The 24,986-nt window shown below is 51.2% G+C and overlaps 3 protein-coding genes across 3 annotated transcripts; 2 read left to right on the top strand and 1 right to left on the bottom strand.

Annotated features, from left to right (window-relative positions):
- The first annotated feature begins 1,361 nt into the window (after positions 1-1,361).
- TGME49_313150 (DUF89/Fructose bisphosphatase) lies at positions 1,362-7,019 on the top strand. The gene is made up of 8 exons (XM_002364486.2): positions 1,362-1,966; positions 2,293-2,336; positions 2,736-3,025; positions 3,332-4,276; positions 4,773-4,965; positions 5,220-5,316; positions 5,472-5,540; positions 5,766-7,019. Exons 3-8 carry the CDS (start codon positions 2,792-2,794, stop codon positions 5,872-5,874), a joined length of 1,647 nt encoding a protein of 548 aa, XP_002364527.1. The 5' UTR covers positions 1,362-1,966; positions 2,293-2,336; positions 2,736-2,791; the 3' UTR covers positions 5,875-7,019.
- Positions 6,539-13,650, top strand: TGME49_313140 (isocitrate dehydrogenase). The gene is made up of 7 exons (XM_018782749.1): positions 6,539-8,089; positions 9,233-9,536; positions 10,211-10,450; positions 10,941-11,119; positions 11,614-11,746; positions 12,267-12,431; positions 13,131-13,650. The coding sequence occupies exons 1-7, from the start codon at positions 7,275-7,277 to the stop codon at positions 13,158-13,160; spliced, it is 1,866 nt and encodes a 621-aa protein (XP_018635444.1). The 5' UTR covers positions 6,539-7,274; the 3' UTR covers positions 13,161-13,650.
- A 401-nt stretch (positions 13,651-14,051) lies between these two features.
- Positions 14,052-24,774, bottom strand: TGME49_313130 (hypothetical protein). Its single transcript, XM_002364484.2, has 10 exons — positions 23,912-24,774; positions 22,874-23,177; positions 22,110-22,246; positions 21,535-21,641; positions 19,855-20,913; positions 19,214-19,350; positions 17,434-18,455; positions 16,488-16,781; positions 15,587-15,884; positions 14,052-15,103 (listed from the first exon to the last, which is right to left on the bottom strand). The coding sequence occupies exons 1-10, from the start codon at positions 24,062-24,064 to the stop codon at positions 15,000-15,002; spliced, it is 3,615 nt and encodes a 1,204-aa protein (XP_002364525.1). The 5' UTR covers positions 24,065-24,774; the 3' UTR covers positions 14,052-14,999.
- Between the last annotated feature and the right edge of the window lie 212 nt (positions 24,775-24,986).

Here is a 24,986-nt window from a genome sequence, read left to right as displayed (position 1 = left end):
TGTCAGACGTGATACCAGGATAGTTGGATCAGCCCCATAGCATGCACCGAAGCAAGGTGATGTTCAATCATCTGCCCTGTCATAGGCTGAAGAAGCGTTTTTGCAGCAGTTATCGCTTTCTTGGCGTCGAGCCCTAAATGAAAGTATATGCTTGAACAATCGATGAAGATTTACCTGCTCATTACGACTGTCGAGGAACTTTAGTACCAGGGAATCCCCACTGACGTGCCCCCTGTGCATACGAGAAAGAGGACTATGCGGGTACAGCCATTTTTCCAACTGGCGAACAGGTTGTTTCATACAGGCTTAACTGCTGACAGAAGCCATTGGTGCGTTTGTCCAGGAACAACGCGAGACCGGGAAATCTCTTGTCGCATCTTGATAGCACATCCGCATACATACATGCACGTAGTATAATCTCTGCGCAGCGACACCCGTAAAACGGCGTGCTGGTACGGTCAACTCTGGCCAATCGGCCTGCCTATTTCGATTCTGTCTTCACCATGTAACTCTGCTGCGGCTCAATGATCCACGTCACATCACTTTCTACGGTCAGGCTCTAGGGTGACTCTAGGGTTGGCGTAGTAGTCTCTAGCACGGCGCTGGAAACAAGCTCTTGCTTTGAAGATCTGACAGTGCAGGCTGTGAATACAGGAAGTTTGAGAATTGGAAGTTTCATGTTCGGATAGTAGAGTGGGAAATTTGATACTTTGTGCGCTTCTGTTCAGTCCGCAGCGCGCTGTCAGAATCACGAGTGGGTGTGGCTGAGGTACCACGGCGCACGAAACATCGCCATAAAGTTAGTGCTTGTTCGTATGTTGAGTTTTTCCCTTCCCGCACCAGGGAAACGCTATACAGGCGCCGTGGCATCGTGCGTTTCTGATCAATAAGAAAAAAGGCAACCTTCATTAACTTAGCCGCGGAGCATTCAGCCTCAGCCAGTCTAACCACATGCCAAAAACAGAGACGAGATTCTAAGGTTCTCGTTGTGTCACATTTCTGCCCTTGTTTTTGTTCATATATTTTCTGAAACAACTGTAGCGGATAAACACAACGGTCACTGCAGCTGTAGGTGGGCACGAATTCTAGAGTATATCTTCGAAGACACTGCATGACATACAAATGCTCCTCGCCTTTCGTTGACTTTGTTCACCAGGGGGAATTTTTCTATTGCAGAAGTGGTGTAATTACTCAAGTCGCGCAAGGAATGTCGCATCATTCCTCTGTGTATAAGGACTGGCACAGCGATAAACTATGCACGTCTCTGCCCCTCTGTGGAAGAAACGTCACACTAAAAGGAGACCCAGAAATCGTTGAGCTTGGTGTCCCTGTCATATAGACCTAGCTAAGCTTCCTCGAGGAGGAATTTTCTGGAAAGGTTAGCAAGAAAGGGACAAGAGAGCGGGGGAGAAGCAGTGGTGAAGACACGACTACTCATTTGACGACAGAACTCTTTCCATTGCCCGGTCCGCATTAAAACCGACCTTGGGACGCTGAATCCAGTCAGACAAGCATCTCTGTCGCACACAGATTTCCTTTAGCAATGTATATGTCCTCTCGTGGAGCGGCACTGTTTTTTTCTCTCTAGGCACGATTAATTGTGGCCACTTTCAGACAGACTGGCATGTCTGACGGGTGTGTTCCGGTGCTTCTTTGCCACATTGTGCCAGTTTCATCGAAGGCCAGGCCACCTGCAACGAGCACTCGTCTCAAGAGAAAGTCCCAGCTTATTACTTCTCTCTACTTTATTTGTGAGTCGATATGGTGAAAACCAACTTACAGGCGCTCGAAGAAGTAAACAAAACGCAGTACTGCAGGCTTTGTGTCTTCGTGTGCCGCTGAATCGCGGCTGGTTCGCGCATCGACGAACAGACCCTGCGACGAGAAAACGACGGTCCTTCGAGTTCTGTCATCCTTCGGCTCACTGCCACTTTTCAACGAAAAGGAGGCATTTATCCTGCTCGCGGTGAGTCATTTCACCCTGAAACTGCTGCATGTTCTGTTAGGTGGCATCTATGAACTCCAGATACTAAGAGGGGACCAGCGTGTTAACTCCTGTGTTGAGGCGTTGGTGGTGGTTTCGCCGTTCAGTAGCAGTATAAAATCTCCTACGCATCCGCGACATAAATGCGTATCCATTATCAACGGTAGGAGCTCACCTGATAAGCGCTTTCTCCATTGTTTTGTGCTGTAAGTCTGACTGCGGACACCCACCAACTGTAAACCCAGAGAAACAGGACATTAGAACGGTGCACGCCACGTTACATGATCCCGAGTGCTCCTGTTTTTCAGAATCACGGGAGAACCATCTACACAGCTTGCCTGAAGCGCAACACGTAGGTCAAACTCGAATTCTTCAATTAGACTGCTGTGGACCTCTCAACGATCCGGAAATGCTCGTACTTCCGGCACTGACGTTGGCTAGAGCGAGCGATCTGAACAAGAGGCTGACACAACACGAGTCTTGTTCCTCTGGTAGAATTTTCGTATATTGGTATCCAGAATTGACTACCACATCTGTGCTTTCCATCGCTGCAGATTAGTCTTCAATGGATTACGCAGCCATCTTGCGGTGGCTGTGGACCCTGTTTCCCTTCTTGGCCTCGGGCGGAGTCGTTCTGTGGTTCTTGCAGCCGTACCTGTCCGTCGTGTTTGTGTTTGGTGCAGCTCTTGCCGTGGCTGTTCTTTTTTGCGCCATTAAATGGTGTCGTCCTCTTCTCATCTATCTTATTCAGCCAACAGTCGACGAGGCAGTTGAAGAGGAACACCAAGCGGAGCGCCAGGCCGCTGCATGAGTCCAGACACGTTTCGAGAACCCCCATTTCTCTTAACGTTTCTGGAACCTCAAAACCTCGTCAAAATGACGTGGACTCCTAAGAACGTCGACTCGGCGCGAGCGTCCTGCGCGGCTGATGAAAAAACACGCCTTCTGGCCCAATACAAAGACATGCAAGCTCTCCGTCGATGCCGCCAGTCGAGCACCGTTCTTCCTCCTGTCACTCTCTCCGACGAACCGGGGACTTGGGTAAGATGTTCTCTGAAGTTAATGACGTGTCATATAACACCCGGTTCCATGTTTCCGCGCTTTTACTCAAAAAAGAGTGTACTGCCGACACATGCGAATAAGCGCAAACCACGTCCAGTAATACGCTTTCGAACCTTGGGTAGAGATGCTTCAGCCTCACACAGTCGACTCAACACGGTCGCTATACGTTGTACACAGCTAGGCGAATGACATGGGCGTCGTATGCCTGTAATCATAGTGGAGAGAATTCGGTTGGAAGTGTGGACGGTTTCACACGTGTCAGTGGTTCCGCCTGTTGACTTGCAGTCATATGACACCATGAACTCGCGTCTGCGGAACGACATCCTGAAGCGCACGTTTGCCGAGAACAAAGAGTTTCTCGAAACCCACCCGGAATGTTTACGGCGCCTGCAAGCCCTCGATGCCGAAATGGCCAAATCGCTCACATCGCCGCTCCAGTATCTACCTGAAAACGAAGATTCGGAGAAAGAAGCGAGAGGGAATAATGCGTACGCTGTGGACGTGGAGTCCGCAGATGTTCGGTTCTGGAACAGTTCCATTCTGGCGAACTGGGTTGAAGTAGGCGCGACATGGGCGACCGCTCCGTGGCTAATAGCGGAGTTGTTTTTTTATCGACGAATTGCCTACGCTTTTCGCCACTTCACAACTCGTTATGATCCGTTTGAGAAACAGAAGCTTGCTGGCCTCCGAGGATGTGCGCCGATGCTGACTCGGTTTGGGGAGTCCCTAGGACGCATGCACGGAGCAGCAGGCTCCGCGTCGAACGACCCGCTAGTGTTCAAGGCTGGCCTACGAAGTGCCGTTCTTGGCGCTCTTCAGGGCAACGCTGCTGATCTGAGTCTCTGGCCTTGCAGCCATCAGGAGGCAGAAGATGAGATCGGCCCAGAAACGTCCGCCTCGTCCACGATGGGTGAGGATCAGGAGGACGCCTCCCGCTTGCTCTGCGACGACTTCGAGGCCTTCTTCAAGGACGTGCAGACTCTGGTCGCTTCTGGAGTCTCAGCAGAGACACGCGACGGAGACACCCGCCACCGCACCGCGTTCATCTTCGTGGACAATGCGGGATCCGAAGTCCTCGCTGATATGTGGCTTGCATGCGTTCTCTTGGAATACGACGTTGTCGACAAAGTCGTCTTCTATGTCAAGCAGTACCCGATCTTTGTGAGTGACGCGATGCCAAAGGACTTTGAGCTCACCTACGACTGGATCCAGCGACAAGCCACCCCCGAGGTAACTTACGATAAAGCGCCGACTGTAGAAGAGAGCCAGTTGGCATTTCAGAGGCGCCGGTGTGTGGTTAAGTACAGGAGCATACGTTGGCTTCGCGACGCCGGTCTGACACGCGATTAGTGTTCAGATCTTGGAAAACGACATGTGGACGAGAAAGCAAAGCTCCTTGAGTGAAATTTGCCTCAACCAGATGTTTTACGTGTTTCAAAACGGTTCCGCGTTCGGCATGTTTATCTCCGGAAGATGACCGTTCTATTTCTGTTGGCCTGTGCCTGCTCAGGACAGAAGGCGCCATGTAATGGGTGAACGATACATTTTCCCATGCGTATTCACCGGCTTGAATGTGAAGAATCCACGATCGCCTCTAAAGCGTAACAAACATTCCTCCAGTCCTAACCAGTGGCAGAGAAATTCGCGCCGCTACGGACATCCTCTTCAAGTCGACTGGATACATTTTAAACCGTATTTTCTCTTCTTTGCCTTTGTGGTGTTTCAGAGACCCTCTGTTGTTGCGCTGGCAGATCTATGGCGGTCGTACGTGGAAAGTGGCAAGTGGGAGGTGAAGGCACACACTTATTTCTGCATGCCGTTCGAGTACTCGGACATGCCAAGCAAGCTTTTCGAGGAGTTGCGCGACAGTGCCGCGGTTGTCATCAGCAAGGGCGACGCCAACTACCGTCACATTCTTGGTGAGACCTCAACGTAGGTGTTGCTAGGGTGCTTACCCCGTTTGCACTTGAGGTCAAACGAGTTCATTCGTGAGTAGGTGTTGCTTGTACAATACTATTTCCCTACAGCCCGCGTTAGCTTTTGCTCTCGGCAGGAGTTGAGTCTGATTTTTTCTCAAGTGTGAATGCGGTAGTGAATAGAACGCGCTTAAAGGGTCTCAGCATCGATGCACTGCTTTTCCTGGTTTCAAAATGGATATGTTTTTGTCTTTCAGGCGACCGTGCTTGGTCATTCCAGACTCCGTTTTCCGAGGTGGCCCAGTACATGCCCTGCCCGCTGTTGGCTCTCCGTAAATTAAAGGGGACTATCGCGTAAGTGTTTCAAGACGAATCGGAGAGCTTGTTTTCATAGCATTTGTTCACTTATATTCGATCCTCAGGGGCATATGTGAGCTCTCTGCTTCTTGAAGTACTCAGCCCACGAGCTAAAATGTAGTGTTCGTCTTTTTTGGCTGTCGGTCCCTCAGGTGCGGCATTCCAGCAGAAAAGGAAAAATATGCCCAGGAAACAGACAAATGTTGGATGGTTAATGGGAAGTGAGTCCAGAAACAGTGTGATAATAGAACACACCGGCCGTGACGTAGCTCATAGAGAGCGTTCTTATATAACCACTTAGACACACACGATGGTCTTTCTTGGTAGGAAGAGCTATTCTAGTTAGGGAATTTCGCTCCCACCCTTTGCGAGCCCTCTGTGAAGTGCAACAGCAAGCGCGAATGATATAGATGAGCCTGTGTGCTACGTGCTTCGTTCGTTTACAGATGGGGCGTAATCCACTACTACACTCCTCATCAACAAACAGGAACGGCGACATCAAAGCATGATAAGTCAAATTGTACTGCTGCGATAAAAAGCGCAGCTCCCGTTTGAGCGACGTAAAACGTCGACTGTCATACACTGCGGACAGCTTGTGCTAGGTGATGTGATGCTCTTTATTTTTCTCGGCCGTTCTCTTTCCAGGGGAAATGCGCCGTTATACCTGCTTCCGCGTAAGGTGCAAGCTCGGAATTGCTTTCATAATGCTTCAAGTTGACGTGGAAACTTTCGTCACACGCTGGGTGCCGCGAGCAGCACTCCTCTTTTCCTTGCTCCGGAGCCAGTTGGAGACAGACGCAGCGAAAATCACGAACAGTGACACGGCGACACGGGACAAGAGACGTAGACTTGCAGGTGTTGCTGGCCTTTTAGCGATACATTGTTTTCACAAACGGCCAGTACCGCACGCTTTTATTTTAAATGAAGCAAAGCAAATACACACAAGCGCGTAAATTGAAGAAACACGATTTTTTCTGGAAACGTTGAAGTATCCGAGATTGCACTGCTACAGCGAAGTAACGAAGAAAGAACCCCCAGAGGGGACTAAAAAGTCATCAAACAAACTATATGTAGCAACTGATCCCGCTTAGTGAGCGGCAATTAGGCAACACAGGCAACAGGCAGATGCTTCCCTCGATATCACTTTACCGTCAATGCCTTTTAGCATTTAGCTGGAATTTCACGTTTCCATTTTGAAGCGTATTCTCATTTACCAGGACCTGCGTGAAACACGTTCCAAGCAAGAAAGAGATCCCGACTAGAGCATCTACAACGCTATGCCAAAGAACCCCGTTGACGGCGCTGCCGAGACGACTCTGATATCCCTCAGTGTGCCACTTTCAAGAATCATACGCGCAGATTCAAATATCGCAGGGGGACCGTCATGGTCAAGGACAGATCCCCCTTCTCTCAACAGGGTAAAGTGGACCTTCTGCTGCCAACTACCAAAGAACAGAATACGTGGGATCTGCAGCACTCAGCAGGTTCGAGGTTTCATCTGCATGCGCCATGACGCAGTTCGGTGGCTCGGTAAACCACCACACAAGTCTATTGAGTGCTCAGAGACTGATTTCTCTGATTCTAAAACGTGCAACATCAAAATGTCCACTCTGCCTTGTAACACACTGAAACACGAGTGCTGGGTAGTTAGCACTCCAACCGTGTACAGAGATCGAACACCAAAAGCCTTTGACGACGAGGTTGACCGTTGTGGAAGAAGGCGTTTTCCCAAGAACAGGAAGACGCTTGTGGGAATTCGCTTGTCGAGCTTAGACAAGCACGCCTCGCTACCCTTTTACCTGTCTGTTCTGGAGTTCCGTCTAATAGGCGTTTCATTCTCCTGTTGCCGCTCCTCGAACTTTGAGAGGCGGCGCTGCTTCTACGTATAGGCACGCGCCAGCGGAGTGTGCGTGTGCGTGTGTCGCTGTGCATGTGCGCTACCGTCAAGGCGGGAAATGCGGGCAGAGAATTCCGGTTTTTCGCAGAAATCCGTGCGCTTGTGGACACCCCTCGAGTCCGTCCAGCCCCGTACCGCTTGCAGTTTTTCTCTGTGTCTTCTTTGGAAGGTCTGCCTTCTTTCCTGCGGCGTTTTGCGGACACATCTGCGGACTCGTTCAGCGAGCATTTCCCGTGTGGGTGGCGCGTTTCAGACATTTCCAACGAATCGTCCGTGCGTTTTTTCTAAAAAAATGGCTTCCGCGCTTCGCCGAATTACCGCGAGGGCGGCAAGCCCCGCTTTCCCTTTCACTTCCCTGCAATCCTCGACTTTCGCCAGAGCACTGTCGACGAAGAGCGCATGCGTCCGTCCGCAGCTGCTTTCTTCGGCGCTCTGCAACACAGTTTCCTCGACTTCTTCCTCCGCTTCGTCTGGACTGGCCGTTTCTCCTGTCCAGAAATCCGGTAATCCCGACGCTTCGCCGCGCTTCTTTGCCTCCGCTGCCTCCGTGGCTACTGGGGGGGCATTCAACTTGGAGGGGAAAATCCACGTTGCGAACCCAGTTGTGGAGATGGACGGCGACGAAATGACCCGCATTCTATGGGCGTGGATCAAAGAGAAACTCCTGTTTCCGTACGTCGAAATTCCCCTCGAGTACTACGACTTGAGCGTCACGAACCGCGACCAAACCGAAGACAAGGTGACGCTCGAGGCAGCAGAAGCCATCAAAAAGTGTCACGTCGGAATCAAATGCGCCACCATCACCCCCGACGAAGGCCGCGTCAAGGAATTCAACTTGAAAAAAATGTGGAAAAGCCCAAATGGTACTATCAGGTAGGCGACCGCCACACAAAACCGAGGCTGTTGGCATGAAAGACCTTGAAAGACACGTAGGGTTTCTCGTTACACATCCAGCCAATGAAACGCGTTGCCCGCACGAACTCGCTCTACAGGCACTTTTATCCCCCCAAAATGTGTTAAACGTTCGCTTCGTCTTTTCTCGAAATGCCATATATATATGTATCTATTTGCATCTAGATGATTTGGTGTGTACAAGATATCGTGCGCCTCTCAAGGTATTATTTAGCGAACGCGAAGTGACCGGGAACACAGCACCAAATGTTCGAACTTGAAATTGCACAAAGAGTTGCACTCGCGCAAAAGGCCTCTTGAAACGAACGTTCTGGAGGAACGAGGAAAGCTACTACTCAGTCGCTGCTGTTCTTTTCGTTGTTCGACAACAAGCGTACGACAGCAGAATGGCTTGACGTGCGAGCGTTCCCCGTCTTTTGTTTTCTCCTCCACCATCGTTTTTCGTAGTCGTCTGTCGTTTCTACATTCAGAGCGTCCATGCGTGTCCTGGCGCTCGTTCTGCCTTCTCGCCGTCTCGTTTTTCCCGTCTCCGATGTTCGCTCGGTGTTTCCTCTTGCGCTGGCCTTCGCCTTTCTCTTGCTACGCATGCGCCTGAATTCCGGCTCCGTGCCACCGAATTGCCACTCGACCAGTGCTGCGTCTCCCCTCGAATCCACACACGCACTCGGAATACAGTATATCTATCATTCTATATCTGTCTATATCTCTCTCTATCTATATCTATATAGATCTATCTATAGCTATCTATCTATATCTGTCTATATCTATCTATATCTATATCTATGTAGATCTATCTATATCTATCTATATCTATCTATATCTATCTATCTATCTATATCTATGTATACCGATGTATAGCTATCTATGTATCTATATCTATGTATGAGTGCATACTGTATATGTTAGTGGATATAGGTGACCTCGTTTGGTCTGTGGTGCCAAGTGCTTTGACTAGGCTTTAACAGCTTCACTCGTTTTGGTTTTACTTGATGGGTGCGCCAAAGACAGAGAACTCCGAATCCACCTGGAACACCCCAAGCACTGTATTCTTTACGTCGGGCGCGAGCATGCGTCGTGCTAGGTTTCCACTGCGGGTGTGTGCAGAAACATTTTGGACGGGACGGTGTTTCGCGCTCCGATTTTGATTAGCAATGTGCCGCGTCTGGTGCCTGGGTGGAAGAAGCCGATCGTGATTGGTCGTCATGCCTATGGCGACCAGTACAAGGCAGAGTCTCTCGTCTGCGACGGTCCGGGAGACTTCACGATTTCCTTCACCCCAGCTGGAGGTTCGCGCGTGGAGAAGAAAGTTTTCTCCTTCAGCGGCCCTGGCGTCATGCTCGGCATGTACAACACAGAAGACAGCATCCGCGGATTCGCTCTCAGCTCCTTCAAATTTGCTCTGCAACAGGTGCGATCCTTCTCTCTTTCTTTTGCTTCCCTTTTGGAAAGGCGAGAGAACTCAAGGATGCGCCGCATCTCTTCTTGACGTCTACGTCTCTGTATAACCCAACCTATCTGTTTCTGCAGAGCCACTGACATTTATCCACCTCTGTGTACATCTCTGTTTCCAGCAATACTGTCTCTGTCTATCTCTATCTACCTATCTCTATCTATTTGCCTATCTATCTGCATCTATTATATCTATCTCTCTAATTCTATCTCTATCTACCTATATCTATCTGTTTGTCTATCTATCTACATCCATATCTCTCGATCTCTCGATCTGTGTCCCTATTTGAATGTATATATATATATATATATATATGAGAGGTAAGTCTTTCTTTGCTGGACAAGCCAACTGTGGATGACAGACTGGAGTCGGTTTTCCTTTTCCTACCCGCTTGCTGTGTGACAGGGCGAGATGCGCCTCGTCGGAGAACACAGCTAGGATTGCGACTTCGTCTGAATTCGCGCGCTTGTCCTTGTTTCCTCGTCTGATGAAGCATGACACGTCGTTGGCTCTTCGCAGTGCGGCAGTCCCTGTGTCTCCCAAGGGAATTTGGCTTCCGTTCGGGCAGCGTCGTCTTCCGCCTGTTAGCAGGATCCTCGCCGTGGTGCTTGTTTTTTCTGTTTTTCCTGCAGAACATGCCGCTGTATCTGAGCACGAAGAACACGATTCTGAAGCAGTACGACGGAATGTTTAAAGATATTTTCCAGTCCTACTACGACGAGCAATTTAAGCCTCTCTTTGAAAAGCAAGGCATTTGGTATGAGCACCGACTGATCGACGATATGGTTGCGCAGGCTCTCAAGTCCGAGGGTGGCTTCGTTTGGGCGTGCAAAAACTACGATGGAGACGTTCAGTCCGATATTGTTGCTCAGGTGAGTCGTCACAGGTTTCCTTTTTTCAACTTCTGTTTGCCACAGAGTGACCCAAGAGCTTTCTATTTGGACACCGTGCCGGAGGAGCGTTTGCTCTCATGGTTCCTTTTCTGAGTGTCGTCATCGCCCCGGTGAGTTGGCCTTCTCAGAGATCTCTTTGTCTCTTCTCTCATCTCCGGCGTCTCTGGCACTCGTTGCGGATGCCTCCACATTCCTCGGCTGTAGCCTCCTTCAGTGTAGTGGCTTTTCTCTTGTATTTGTGAACTTTGTTCTCTTGCGGTCCACATTTTAGCTGTTCTTTCCCCTCTTTGTGAGGTGAGTTCGCCTTACCAAGACTCTGTGTGTCTGTCGTATCTCCTCTTCTCCAGTGAGTCTTTTCTGTCTCCGGCGTTGGTGTTTTGATCTCTGAACGTTTGTCGCGGCGTGGAAGGGTGGCGTTTTTCGCACAGAAAAGGCGTTTCGCGAGTTTCCTTTCTCTGCACCTTTGCAGGGCTACGGCTCTCTCGGATTGATGACTTCCATTTTGGTCTGCCCGGACGGAAAGACTGTCGTAAGCGAGGCTGCTCATGGCACGGTCACGCGTCATTACCGCCAACACCAGAAAGGCCAGAAAACCTCGACGAATCCAATCGCCTCCATTTTTGCCTGGACTCGCGGCCTCGCGCACAGGTACGAGAGAACGCAGGGCACTCGGGAAGGGTCGAAATCTAGAACTTCACTCTTTGCTCCCGTACACATCAAACTGCTGAATTTACGTCTAAATAGAGGTTTCTTTATCTGTCGACATCGATGGATTGATTCCTTTGTGTATCTGCTTGTCTCTTGTCTGTCATTGCTTTCTTAAAAGGTTCTATATGAGCATTATCTCGGCATGCGTGATGCATGCCCAGATACGTGGATCGACGTCTCTCCATTTACACAGTCTTATGTCCACATGCACATCTCTCTCTCGACACGAATTCATTCGAAAAGGAAGGCTTTCGACTCCTCTTTAGTAACTGGATCAGTGCCCTTTCTGTGAAAAGTCAAACCTCAGGAGTCCTCCTCAGTCCCTAATATATCGTACACCAGCCGCAATGTCTGATACCTTGGGAACCAGGCCTCCACTCATTCCCTTGGCTGTACCGCTTACCTTGCGCCCTTGCTGCCTTTTCCGAATATAGGGCGAAGTTGGACGGCAACGACCGACTGGGGCAGTTCTGTCTGGCGCTCGAGCACGCATGCATCCAAACCGTCGAGAACGGAGCGATGCCGAAGGATCTTGCCCTCTGTGTCAAAGGCGCAGACAAAGTCACGGTACGTTTTACCTGGCATCTGGGAAGCTGGCTGTAGACGGGGCTGCGTTACTCGCGCCTTTTAAATACGGCTCTCAGCTTTCTCGCCTTTCCATGTGTCTCTGTATTTGTCTCTCTGTGGTTTTCTCACTCTGCCTCGCTGTGTTTTTCTCTCTGTTTTCTAGAGTGCAGCTGAGGAACTGTGGAGGTGGATTGGTGTCGTGAATCTGCGGCTGTGTAGCATGTTGAATTGAACGACGCAAACGGGGGATTTCGCGGGTTATGTCAAGCTTTCCCCGGCTTCCCCGAGTTCTTTGTGACCTGCCGACTTGACTGCATTCGAAGAGAATCGACGCATCTCGTTCCTTGTCGGCTTTTCTCTCTTCTCGCTGTTGCTGCGCCAAAGCCGAGTTCTTTTTGGAAGGACCGTGGTCTCCGCTCACCACCCGGAGGAGTGGAGACAATTCGTCTGCATTTGAGAGAAGCAAGAGACGAACAGATGTGGAGTTCGCATGCTGTCGAATGGTTCGCATGCACTGCAGGCCAGCGACTACCTGACAACAGAGGAGTTTATGGACGCGATCTCTGACACACTCAAGATGAACTTGATCACTCGCCAAGCCCCGCATGCGGACCAAGGCGTTGGGGGCAAGTTATCGAACTCGAATTGGGAACACTACGCAGCCTCTGAGCACAATTCGTCTGTGGTCAGGCCTAGAACATAACTGATGTAGAGTACCTGTCATCGCGGTACTAAAGTTCACTTCGACTCGAAACCGAATACTCCCTTGGTCGTTGGACACCCGGCCGGAACAGTTTTCATTGACGTAAAAGGCCGCGAACATATGTAGAATTGTGGGAGGCTCGCAGGCGACAGTTTCAACGGATGTAGAAAGCCGTCGATGTCGCCACTGAAATTCAATTCTTGTTCGTGCCTTTTCGCCGTCCAACAGAGTGGCTTCGTACAGTTGTCGTGAAGAGCTGAGTTGTTGAATCGTCCAATTTGACTCACGCATTTCAGCTCTGAGAGAGCACAGACTGGTGGAAGGTCGCGAGCAAGACGTCGCGTCTGTGCCTTTCTCAGCGAGAGGGGAGACATGCAACTCTACACTGCGCGCAGTTGTGCATGTCCGACAACGCCCATGTCAAAACACCAGTCTTTATGCATGTGCATGATGCTGAAAATACCAAAAACGAGTCAGTGCGTGGAACGCGTGGAACGGTCTCTCTTTCGCTGCTTTTGCCCTGGTCCACATCTAAAAAACGTGCATTCATTTCTATCTGAATTTCGACATCGACATGCATGCACAGCTGAGGCGTTAGATGCTCGGATCCAGTTTTGCATGCGTCCGTGATTTTGTGAAAAGGAGCGTTTGTCTGCGCTGGCTTCTCTGCTGTTTCTGCAGGACGACCATGATGACAACCAGAGACGATGAGTGGTGTTCGAAGCGTCTTCGCGAGTCGAGCCGTACGTTTCGCTAGTTACTGGTCCCTCCAGACGCCGAGGGGGGAGCCCAGAGACACAGGGAGGCGAAGTATCGCGAAGGTATCTTCTCCCGAAGAAGGCGAAACAGCGAATAAGGTTTCTCGAGTTGCATTTGCTGCTTTGCGGTCTGCCGGGGAAGGAAGAACTCAGAAACTGGGAACTCAGACCAGTGTGTGCGCCGCCTCCGGTGTCCACGACTATTTGAAACGCTTGTCTTCTTTCGACTCTTCCAGAGTTGTCATTCTCAGAGAAAACGACTTGGGCTTCGTCCCCGCCTTGGGAACATCCGAGTTCCAAGGACGCGGCTGCGACTCCAGCTGCTGCTCTGAGAGTCGAGTCACCAGGCGTTTCGCGGCTGCTGTAGCCGAACCGCCCTGAACTGCTTAATGCCGCTGCACGCGGTGAACACAGTATCCAGCAACATGAAAGTTTTTTCGACGTCGATCTGCTGCTCGCGCAAGACGTGGAGCGCTCGTTCGCCGCGCAGCGACAGCCAGCAAACAATACGCCTCAGACGCGAGTATAATCAGCGCTTTCGCACTGGCGCGAGCAACTGGGAGGCAAGCAGGAACCGTGGAAAGAGGGTCGCCGATTTCGCGGGGAGCCGGAAGTATGTGGGTAGTAGGGAGAGGTAGAAAACGATAGAAGGCCTGTCTCGTTGGTCCAGCCTTTCGATAGCTATGTTACAAACGGTCCACCTGGCGTTTGAGGTGGAGTGCACTTAACCGCCGCAGAAGACGGTAGAGAAGGCCGGCCGCCTTCAAAAGTCGCCAAGGCACCAAGTAGAGGAACACGGAGGCTCGTCATGACGGATGGCTCATGCCGTGACTAGGTACCTAAACGGTGCGTCACTTAACTGGTTTCAATTTAGGAGCATGACAGGAGGAGTTATTTTGTAGTAACGAAAAGTACATATCCAGAAACAGCAGTGGCGGAAATACCACGCGTTATGGAACATGTTTTTTCCGCCTCTTGTACGTAAGAACCGACGCATGCAAATGTGTCGAAAGCAGCAAAGTTTCAATCATTTTCAGACCGGGAGGCTCGGAGTGCGTCTCGCGATGCGCTCTCTAGAAAGAAAGGTCCTTCACTGCAGCATTTGAACGAAGGACCGACTCGCGAAGCAGAGGAGTCTCTGTCGAAAACAGAGCCTGTACGTTTCAGAGACTTCCAGCTCTGTTTCCAGGGACTGTATGGAGACACTGACGCTTGACGCGGAGGCAAGTCTTCTTCGTTTTCTCTTTCGCCTTCTGCGGCCTTGTGCTCTCACTCGAGATCGAAGAAAGAGGAACGCATCGTGACCAGAAAGCTGCTTGGTTGTCAGGGCTCTCGCAGCAGCCGATATGGAAAAGAGCAAGACGAAACCAGAGTCATAAAAAAGAGAGTTGGAGCATGTGAATGACGGCGAATCCTTCCAGAAGGCAAAGAACGAAGCCTTTCGAGACTGGGACTTTATGGCAGAGAAGCACGACGAGAGAGCGAGACTGAAAAAGCGAAGAAACGAAATTGGAAAAAGTGACACGCACAGAAAGAGAAACCGAACAACGTGGAGGAACCCAAAAGGAAACAAGTTGAAAGAATCGAGACAGCTGAGAAACGCGCACTGCAAAAAGTGATTATGAACAAAGAAAGGAGACTGAAAAGAGTGAGACCTTGTATTTGGGACACCGACGAATCAAGGACAGAGCCGGCAGATGACACGCCAGTCGAGTCCAAGCTCCAACGGTCGAGGACCAAAGAGAATGGAAAAGTCTGAAACCTAAGCGCATGCAGAAACGCTTCTTTCCAGCTAGCCGTGCTGTATCTGGGCTTCTTGCTGGTTGCCCGCCATACGCTTCTTCTTCTTGCATTTGCTGGGACGATACGCGGCGAGTGAAGTATCCATGGTACCACCTGAAAACGCGCATGCAGAGGCTTCACAAACACTTGGATGCGTTTCCGAGAACTCGGTTCTCCACGAAAATCGAGAAACCCACACCGGGTGTCTGCCAGCAAAGAATGCACCTGTGTCCTGAGTCGCCAGCCGTTGTCTGGATTCTTGCTTTGTCTCTTCCCTTTGTCGCTTCTTCCCTTTTCTCGCTCCCTCCGCCCCTCTGAAGCTGCTCGTCCTCTGACGTCCTCGTTTGCTCGAGACCACAGAGGACAGATACACGAAAGTGCAACAAACGCGAGAAACGCCTTCGCATACTTCACACGAGGAAGAGCACGAGACATCTAGGCTCTTGACACCTGCCCAACGAGCCGTGTGTCAACAACATCAGCATCTTGATAAAAATCCGTACGAATCGGCGGGGGAAGCTACAAGTAGATTGAGGGAAATGCTTGGTGCTCAAGTTCCTCGAAATCTGTGCTTTCCACGTCCAACAGCCGGCGTACCCGTGGTTTTGAGCTTTTTGTATTCGACTTGGTCTTGCTCGAGGATGCCGAGGATCTCCTTCTGTCGGTCTGCGTTTCGTCGCTTTCGGTGGACTTCTTTGCGTCCTTTCTGCGCCACCAGAAACGCCGCATCTCGGCGCAGCATGCGGCCAACGTGTCTCCGCATTTCGTTCGCTTGTCGCTTCTCTCTTCGCAACTCTTCAAAGTCCTCACGGGTGTCGTCAGTCGCCGAGGAAGCGCCGCGGCGCCGAAGCATAGCAGGCTCCACGTAGCGCGGAGTCAACAGCGTGAGGCCTACCTGAGAACAACGGAGGCAAGAGCTTGTCGCGTCTCTTGAGATGGAGGAAGGGGACAAGAAGCAGAAAGGGAAAGAGAAAAACCGCACAAGAAAGGATGCCAGAATACACAAGAGCAAGACCGCGCAGCGAAAACAAGGCCGAATGACGAGAAGAAGACTCAAGAGAAGGCAGAAAAGAAAGACCAATCTCACAAAGAAAGGAAAGAGAAGCATGCCGTGCCGTGATTTGGCGCGCGGGCGAGCGCATCTCCGCAGGGGAGAACGAACCACGGGGGAAGGTGAAACAGAATTCTACGTGAGAAGAAAAAATCCCCAAGCTGCGGCGGAGGCGAGCATGAGACGCAACAAGCGACAGGGAGGAGGGTCATGCTTCCAGAAATCCGTAAATCTTTACGTGTGCGGCAGCAATGAATGTGGACTGTCGAGGGAAACGATGAGTGAAGAAAGAGCAGAAAAAAGAATTTGCATCTCCCCCTGTGGAGGCCGAGTCGAGACACACATTTCCCTTTCGCTCTCTTTACCCCGATGGTCTCGTAGAGTTCAGAGGAGTTCACAAAAGGGTCGAGCTCAGGATCCCGACAGGAGTTCCTGTGTATTCCTCACCTTTTCGGCGGTGTGGTAGAGGCTGAGAGGAACGAGAGGCTTCTTCAGAATCGACTCGGACTCTCTCCAGAATCGTCTGAAGTTGGTCAGCAGAGGGAAAAATGGCGAATCTCTCAGGCGCTCAAGAACGGCTTCTGTCGTGTCAGATTCATCCACGCGGGCCGCTGCATGCGCTGCCTGCTTGGCTTTCGGCGAACTTCGGAGGACAGACAAGAGGATCGACGCGTGGAGAAAAGGCGCCGCAGGCAGCAGGCAGTGTGCAACAGGAACGTACGCCGCTGGCGAGGCCTCGGCCTGCACAGAGAAGAAGAGATCGAGAAAGACGGAGAGTGAAGGAACGAGGAGCCGAAAGGTAACAGACAGGCCAGTGCAGAACGGAGAAATCAGCAGCGGGAGGGGAACAGACGGCGAGAAGGAAGTGAAGACGAACGGAGCATAATGGCTTCATGTGACAAAGAGAGGGAGACACGAAGCAAGGAACCGGCAAGTCGAGACGATCGGCCCGCAACCATACGACTGGTGCATGCAGAGAAAAAATCAGGAAAAGGTAACCAGGACTCCACCAAGAAAATATGACGAAAAACGAGCCGAAAGCAAAGCAGGTGTTTTCGCCATTTAGAAAAAATCCAAGTTGTGCCACAAATACACAAAGAGTCACCAAAGTCAAAGTGCTCGGTCTCTTCGCGCTTCTCACAACCCTTGCACAATTGTAAATATTTACAAAAGACACTCTATATACAAATATGGTGTGTGTATACACAATATATATATATTATACATATATATATATATATATAGGTAATTGTACATATATACCTATGTATGTAATTATACATGTATACATATATATGTAATGGTACATATATACATATGTATGTAATTATACATATATACAAACACAACAGGAATTTTGGTGTATTTTAGTTTGATGGCATATGCCGTGTACCATTTGGGTGGTTTGTGCACGAAGTGTGGCTAGGACAGCTTGGGCCATTTTGATTCGGTCTGTGTCCGTGAAGGGTGAGTTTTCTTTTTCTTTAGCTTTTTCAGGCTTCTGTCCCTCGGCGCGTCCTTCCGGTTCCAGCAGGGTGCGAAGGAGAGCGAGTGCGAGAGTGAAGAAGGACGGGAAGACGCGGCCTGAGGCATGCATCGCCATGCGTTGGAGAAGTAGAATTTGCATGCAAGTGTCGACCGCGTCTGGGGAAAGACAGGGGGGTATCGGCCCGTGAGCGCGCGCAACCTGGTCCTTGTCTCCGCGTTTCTCAGCCGGTTGTCTGTCTCCCGAGAGAGACGCATGGACCTGCGGCAGATCCCGGTTTTCGCCTTCTCTGTTCTCTGCACTGCCCGATGGCGCCTCTCGTCTGACCTTCTGAGCTTCGCTGCAGGCCAGCGCCGCAGCAGCCTCGGAAGTTGGCAGCGGCGGGAGAGGCAGCCTATGGAGGGAAGGTCGGACTCCGGCTGCGAGGGCGAGAGAGAACGAGGAGAAGAAGCTTGAGAAGAAATCCAGAAGCAGAAAGGCGCAAGACAGCAGAGGGTGTCGAAAATCCGTCAGAGGACAAAGAAGAAACAAAAGGTGCAGAACTGCGAGATCTGCGGGAGCCGGAGGCACGACCGAAGACTCCTTCAGGGACTCGCCGACAGACAGGAGAGGGTACGGCAGAGACGCGTCGTCTTGAGAAGCGACAGAGAGCGCATGCACCGCATCTCGCGGCAGAGCCTTCTCTCCAGTTCTCTCCGCGTTTCCCCGCTTTGTGCCGCTTTGCTTCAAGATCTTGTCCCCGGCCGCGTCCGATGAGAAGGAAGAGGAGAGAAGAGAAAACAACTGGGCGGGCAGCGCTTGCGGAGCCACTCGCGCTGCCATGTTCACCAAGAGAGGAAAGAAGAAGGAGAAGACAACGTCTTCTCGCTCTTCTGCGAAAAACAAGTAGTGCTCGTGCAGAGCGTCCCAAAGCTCCGTCAGAGGAAATCCTGCGAGGCGAAACGCGGCAGAAAACGAAGGAAGGAGAAGGCAATTTGTGGCCCGAGGGCTGGCGAAAACGAGCAGGCGCAAGAGGAGACAGGAAAGTATGCAACGGTGAACTCACTAACCGAGACAACACACAGAACCAGTCAAGTGTGCATCTTCTCTCACATTTCGCCTTCGAAAACAGTTCACAAAGCATCCACGCGTACATATGCAGATCGATCTGTAAATAACTATCGCGCAGGATACATTTTATGAAATCACAAATGTATAGGAACAGACGAACGAACTGATATGCATATATAGTCATATATATAGACATATATATATAGACATATATATGGACATGTGTGTACCCATTACGTATCACGGAACTTGCTTGGTCTCTACAGAGCAACGCGCCGACACAAATGCCCATGTATGTACAGCAATCCGCATATATGAAGATATATATACAAATACTTGTTTACAGATAATGCTGCATAAATATACACATATACAAACACAATTCTATGAGCACGGTTGCGTCTGGAGCACTGCAGCGAAACATATGCGCACCCATGGACGCGGCGACGTACGCCGAGGGCCGACCCACACAGACGCATGCACAGATGTAAACAAACATGCACACATATGTATGCGTACGTCTAAACGTCTAAACGTCAATACTTGCAGACAGGCGTGTATGATTGAAATTAACGCGTTTGAAGTTGCCAAACAAAGTGGACGCGGGCGTTTGAGGAGCTGCAGAAGAAGAACGCACCGCGTTGAGAGGCGAGCGCAGCGAGATGAGCGTCGAGGGCGTAGGCCAGGAGAGCACGGAAGACGTTTTCTTTCTTCTCTTTCTGTGCCATACCCTGCGTCCCCGCTGCGTCGTCTCCAAAGTGGAGAACTCTCACGCTGAAGAAAGGAAACCAGAAGAGACGCATGCGCGGGAGTTGCCGAAAAAGACTTCAGCAGCATTCTTGAGTGAAACGTGAGAACGAGAAGGAATCGCAGCCAGATTCGGTCGGAGGCTCAGGCAAGAAAGAGGTCCGCCCATGCGCATGCACCCGCCTTCACAGCTTGCTATGCAGAAGAGCATGCATGCCCGCAGAATAGAATACTTGCAGGAACCTGACGCACATACGTAGACGCGAATGTGTAGATGTGTGTCTCTACATTTGCACAGAGGAAGGACCCCGATGAAGCTACGATGCACCTGACCGTAGATGCAACTTTCTCGCTACGTCGGCAAGATTCTAAGAATGTCCTATACGTATACGTGTGTATATACATGTACATTTATGCCTACATGCACACATACATATACGTACATAAATATATATATATATATATATATATATATATGGAGAATGAATAGAGAAGAACTGGACAACGAGAGACTCGGAAGTTGGCGCGTACCGGTGGAGAAGCTTCCACTGCGACTTCAGAGGATGCGGGAGGAGAAGCGAGCGAGCAGCTTCTCGAGTGAGAGGCGCTGAGGGCTGGAACGAAAGGCCTTCTTCGCCTGCCTCGTTCCGCATCCATAACGCTGCTTTCTTCTCCTCCTCCGTCATGAACTCATCGTCCGCTTCTGTAGCCATTTGTTCGCCAACTCCCCTACGATCTCCTGCTTCTTCAGCTTCTTCTCTTTGAACGTCCTCACCTTGATCTTCTTCCTCTTCTTCTTCCTTGTCTTCTTCGTCTTCTTCCTTGTCTTCCTCTTCTTCTTCCTTGTCTTCCTCTTCTTCATCCTTGTTTTCCTCGTCTTCGTCTGTTCCTTCCTCCTTTTCGCCTTCTCCCGTCTCTGTCGGATCGTCGTCTGCGCATTCATTTTCCTCGTTCGCGTCTTCCTCCTCACTCCCGTCTTCATCTTCACTCCCGTCTTCCAACAGCGTTCGTGCCTCCTGCACCTCTTCGTCATCATCTTCATCGTCTTCATCATCTTCATCGTTTTCATCATCTTCATCTCCTTCATCTCCCTCTTCTTCGTCTTCGCTACATTCCTTTTCTTCATCATCGTCATCAGCCTCTTCACCATGGTCACTGCATTCTTCCCCTTCTTCTGCCTCTTCCTCGTCTTCTTCTTCTACAGGCTCATCACCCAGCTGAAGCATTCGCTCTGTGCGTTCTCTTTCCTTCTTTTCAAGAAGTTTTCTCTTTCGTTCCTGAGCCTCTTCAGCCGTCAAGAGTTTCTCTGTCCCCGGGAGTCGCCGGTCGAAGCGCAGGGAAGCGGCAAGCGCATCGAAGTCGTCTGCTACACACATCTGCCGCGAGAGAGAAGAAGCAGCAGCTGAGGCAGACGAAGCAGACGAAGATGAGGCGGGGACATCCAGAAGGAGAGGAGAAGAAGCAGAAAATGTCGCTTCTGCTTTGCTCGCAGATTTCATGTCGCGCGCTGCCGGCGCCTGCAGAGCGTCTCCTGACTTCTCCCCAGCAGAGTCGGTTCCGACATGCTTTCGCAGAAGCGCGTCGAGGGCCCTGAAGCGAGGGAACGCGACGAAAGAAAGAGAAGAAAGCATGCGCGAAAGTAACTCGAAAAACGTTTGGCAGACGCCACGCACACCCGACAGCGAGTGTGAGAAAGAGAGGGGGGAGAAGAAACGGTGAGAAAAAAGGAAAGCAGAGACAGAACGCGGAGAGAAGAAGACGCGACAAGAGGAGCAGAAAAAGGGAGCGATCCCGGAAGAGGCCCTCGCTGTTGAGCTGCTTGTTCGCGTCGTCTCGCAGTCTGCAACAACTCCAAAAATCTTTTTTTCAGACTACAATGAGGGAAGAGTGGATGGAGGTCGCCCTCCGAAACGAATCAGGCTCGTGCCAGTTTCCGTTGTTTCTTCTTAACGATGTCGGGCAGTAAAAACAAAGTAAATGCCACAATGGAAACATTCGACATCCCCTCTAGAGTTAGGAGAAACACCACGAGTTCCTGTCTCCGAGTACACCTATCCGAACCTGGTCGCTCCGGCGAATGAAAACAGATCCTCGTTTGAGGCGCGGAGGGAAGGCGAGGCACCAATGCCCAGCGACGAGGAGAGCAACGGAAGACAAGGAAAAACTAGACTTTGCAGAGACATCAGGCAAAGGCGTTGAACCGGAACTCACTGCTTCTTCGTCGGCCGAAACAGCGCATCTCGATGACGCAGCAGATCCGAGTAGTCATCGTCGAGCTTCTCCAACAGCGCCTGCTGCTGACGCTGTTCACTTGCAAGCTGGAAAAAAAGGAAAAAAAGCGAGAATCGACCGCCTGACTCAGAGAGCACAAAGTCACTCTCTCGCGACACCGCAGAGCCCAAGAAAGAGGCAAGAAGAACGGCACGCGAGATCAAAAACGCAACTCCGTAGTGACTGACTCCCGCCTCTCCCTTCTAGACGTCTACGCACCCATCGGGAACATGCGACATGACATATCGTGGACAACACTATTAAAGCGCCCTATGATACACACACTCACATAGATACATACAGAGCTGCATACAAACATATATACATATACATATATATATATACATATATATATATATATACATATATGTATATAGGTATATGGGTCTTTCTGCGTCCATCCGAAGAGCTCTCTCTCTACGTACGTGGTCTCATGCGCATGCATGTGCGAATACACTGGAGTGTTTGCTACGCATGCGTTGTGCATGTGTGCGAATGGAGAGAACCTGGCTCACCCGCGCCTTCGCTTCTTTGCTGTTGGCAATGATTTCCCGGTAGATTTCTTTTCTGGTCCGAGGCCTCGTTTCTTCTTGTGCGTCGTCGCCTTGGAAGCCTTCCTTGAAGAACAGTTCGGGTGGAAACTCCAGAGTCTCTGGGGACACAAACGCAAATCGGAAAGGCGCCAGAGTGGAAGCAACGCCTGGCGAGCTCGAGCAGTCTGTGCAGGCTTCTCGGAACTCGAGCGTCGCCGGAAAATCCCGAGAAACAGGTCCGCCAGATTCGGCGCTCCTCTGTTTCTGTACCCCCCTGTGTCCACCTGAGTTCCATCATCGTACTTGGTACCTGTGGTACCTGTGTCGGTATAGGAGCCTGTGCAGGCGCTGAAACCTATTTCTCATAAATTTGAATTCCTCTGCAGCTTGCAGCTGCGACCCGGGGATCAGAAATGCTCAAGAACAGACCGAATCGAAGCGGAAGAAAGACGCACACCCTCCCCCCCCCCAACTCGACGCGTTCCAGGCGGTGCCTGTTCTCCTCCGCTGTCGACACCGACGCAAAGAGAAGTTCTGCGATAAACCGTTATTATCGAGCGTTCCTTCTCGACTCCCCGTTCCGCTCCGTCACAACCACGCACAGAGACACCACAGAGAGACCTCGGCGTACACCCGTGCAGACGCCGGCAACTCCACTGCGTTCCCTGCCCGTCTGCGAACGCGTTTTCTTCAACCTCCCGCTTCGCGCGCCAGTTGGGCAAGTTCTGAACCTGCCAGACGCGTACCCTCGATGTCGCCAAGAGCTCCGCCTAGAGCGCCGCCGGCGCTGCCTTGTAGGGCGTCGTCCTCCAGTTCGGCCAAAGGCACACCACTGTGGGTCAGTTCGTCTTCGCCGTCTCCGAGAGCGAAGCCGCGGCTCCGCCTCCTCCTCGTATTCTCTCTCTGCTGGCGCTGGGCGAGAAGGCGCAGGCGCTGCAGCGCGAGTCGCTCTTCGCCTCCTCCTCGGCTCGAGGCGTCGAAGCGCTCGTCCGCGAACGCCGTGCCGAGGCTCGCCTGGGCGACGCCTCTCTGCAGCAGAGCGCGAGACCGCTGAAGAGAGGCACACACCAGTCGAGACAGGCGCAGGCAGAGAGAGAAGCGAAATCGCGCTTTTGAAGAAATGGTTCTCTTACAAATCGTGCGAGTCCGAGGAAACATGCTGGCGCCCACAAAGGCGGACGCCGAGGGACATCCGCGTTCTCGACTTGTGACTTCAGTCCATGATGCGTCCGACTGTGAGACAGCAAAAGATCAAGCAGAAAGTCCCCCATGGTTGACAGAGCACCCGCGAGCTGCACAAACGACAGACTGGGAGAGACAGAGAGACGCCGAAAGGTGTGACAACTCGTTCAGTTGGGTGTTGTGTCTTCCTCGCGTTTTTCTTCTCTTCCTTCGTCTTCTCCTCCCGCTTCTCTCTGCGTGCATGGCTTCCTTCCATGTTGTAGAGAAACGCCAAAGGACTTGGAAAGAAAAGAAGACAAGCAAGAAACCGGTAGGAGAGAAGGCGTCGAGAGAGACGTCCCCTCTCTCGCTTGAGCCGACACAAACACTGTCTCTGGAGCCTCGGAGGCAGAAAAAGACAAAGCGTCTCCAGACCTCTCTCGTTCATCTGATTGAATCGGGAGGAGCAATCGACCGAAAAAAAGCAGGTGGGGGGCACCCAGAGAAAAGTGGAAGACTCGAAATGAAAAGACATGGAGTTTTCAGGTTTCTCCATCCCGGGAGACACAGAAGAGAGAGTGGAGTAAGAAAGGAGAAGAAAGGCGACATTTTTGCACTCTTACCCGCTGCTGGTCTTTCTGAGTTGCAAGAGCCGCATCGCGCTTGCTACCTTTCACCTTTTGCCCGGCGACTTCTCTTCTCAGTTTCTTGTTTCCTAAGACTTCGAAGGCATTCCTGGAGGGCGGCGCTCCTCCTGCTTTTCTCTTCTTCGCCATTGCCGACACAGGTATCTCTGCCCTCTCGAAGCAGTCTGTAGCGTTCGCTCTGCCTCGGTTTCTGGCTCCTCGCTTTCCACCAACACCGAGGTCGCAGTCTCTTCTTTTTCTTGCACAAACTTTGTCGGAGAAACGCTCCACCGGAATCTCCGCAGGCGCTCTGCTCAGGAGTCCTTGCTGGATGCTTTCTGTCGTTCGTGCCTGTCTCCTTGTTCCTTTTTCTTGTCGTCCTCGTTCTGCTTCCTTCTTCGCCGTCTTGTTCTTCCTCTGTTGAGCCCTCGCCTTTCGCGCCTGTCGACGCTTCACGAGGGTCCGCCAGGACAGGGAAGAAGCGACGAGGCAGGAGGCAGAGCAAAAAGAGAGGAGAGCGGCGAAGAAGGAAGCGCTGAATCGTTCGCAAGTTCTGCGCTGTGGAGTCCGGCGAGAAAAGGTGGAACGAGAAGAAGAAAAAACGGGTGCCAACGCAGAAAGGCGGAGAAGCGAGAGGACATGTGCGAAGAGAAGAGGAAGTACGCGGACAGATAGAAACTGGAGAAAAAGACAGGGAAAAAGAAAAAAAGGAAGGCGTCTCTCGTTGCCTGTTCTCTCTCTCTGGGGCTTGATGAGCGCCTCAACTGGCGCAGGCGAGGAGAGAGTCGAGGGAGTGAAATGAGGAAAGGACTTGTGGAGGAAGAGCGAGGGAAGAAAACGAAGGTAAAGAAAAGAAAAACTCTTTCGGAAAGTTCAGTTTCTTTGAGCGGTGTCTCAACCCCACAATCGACGCTATTTTCAAGTGAAGCACGACACTGCATGCGCGCTGCGAAGAGACGATTTGCGCATCTTGCGAATTTTCGGGAGTTTTTTTTTTCAAGACACGCACAGCCACAGATCTGTCAGGAAACGCCGGAATCCCGACAGACAAAAGAAGGCATGCCTCACATTT

The sequence above is a fragment of the Toxoplasma gondii genome, chromosome XI (assembly GCF_000006565.2).
Source record: "Toxoplasma gondii ME49 chromosome XI, whole genome shotgun sequence".
Taxonomy (NCBI): Eukaryota; Apicomplexa; class Conoidasida; order Eucoccidiorida; family Sarcocystidae; genus Toxoplasma; species Toxoplasma gondii.
The sequence above is the reverse complement of the archived record's forward strand: the minus strand, read 5'-3'. Positions and strand labels throughout refer to the sequence as shown.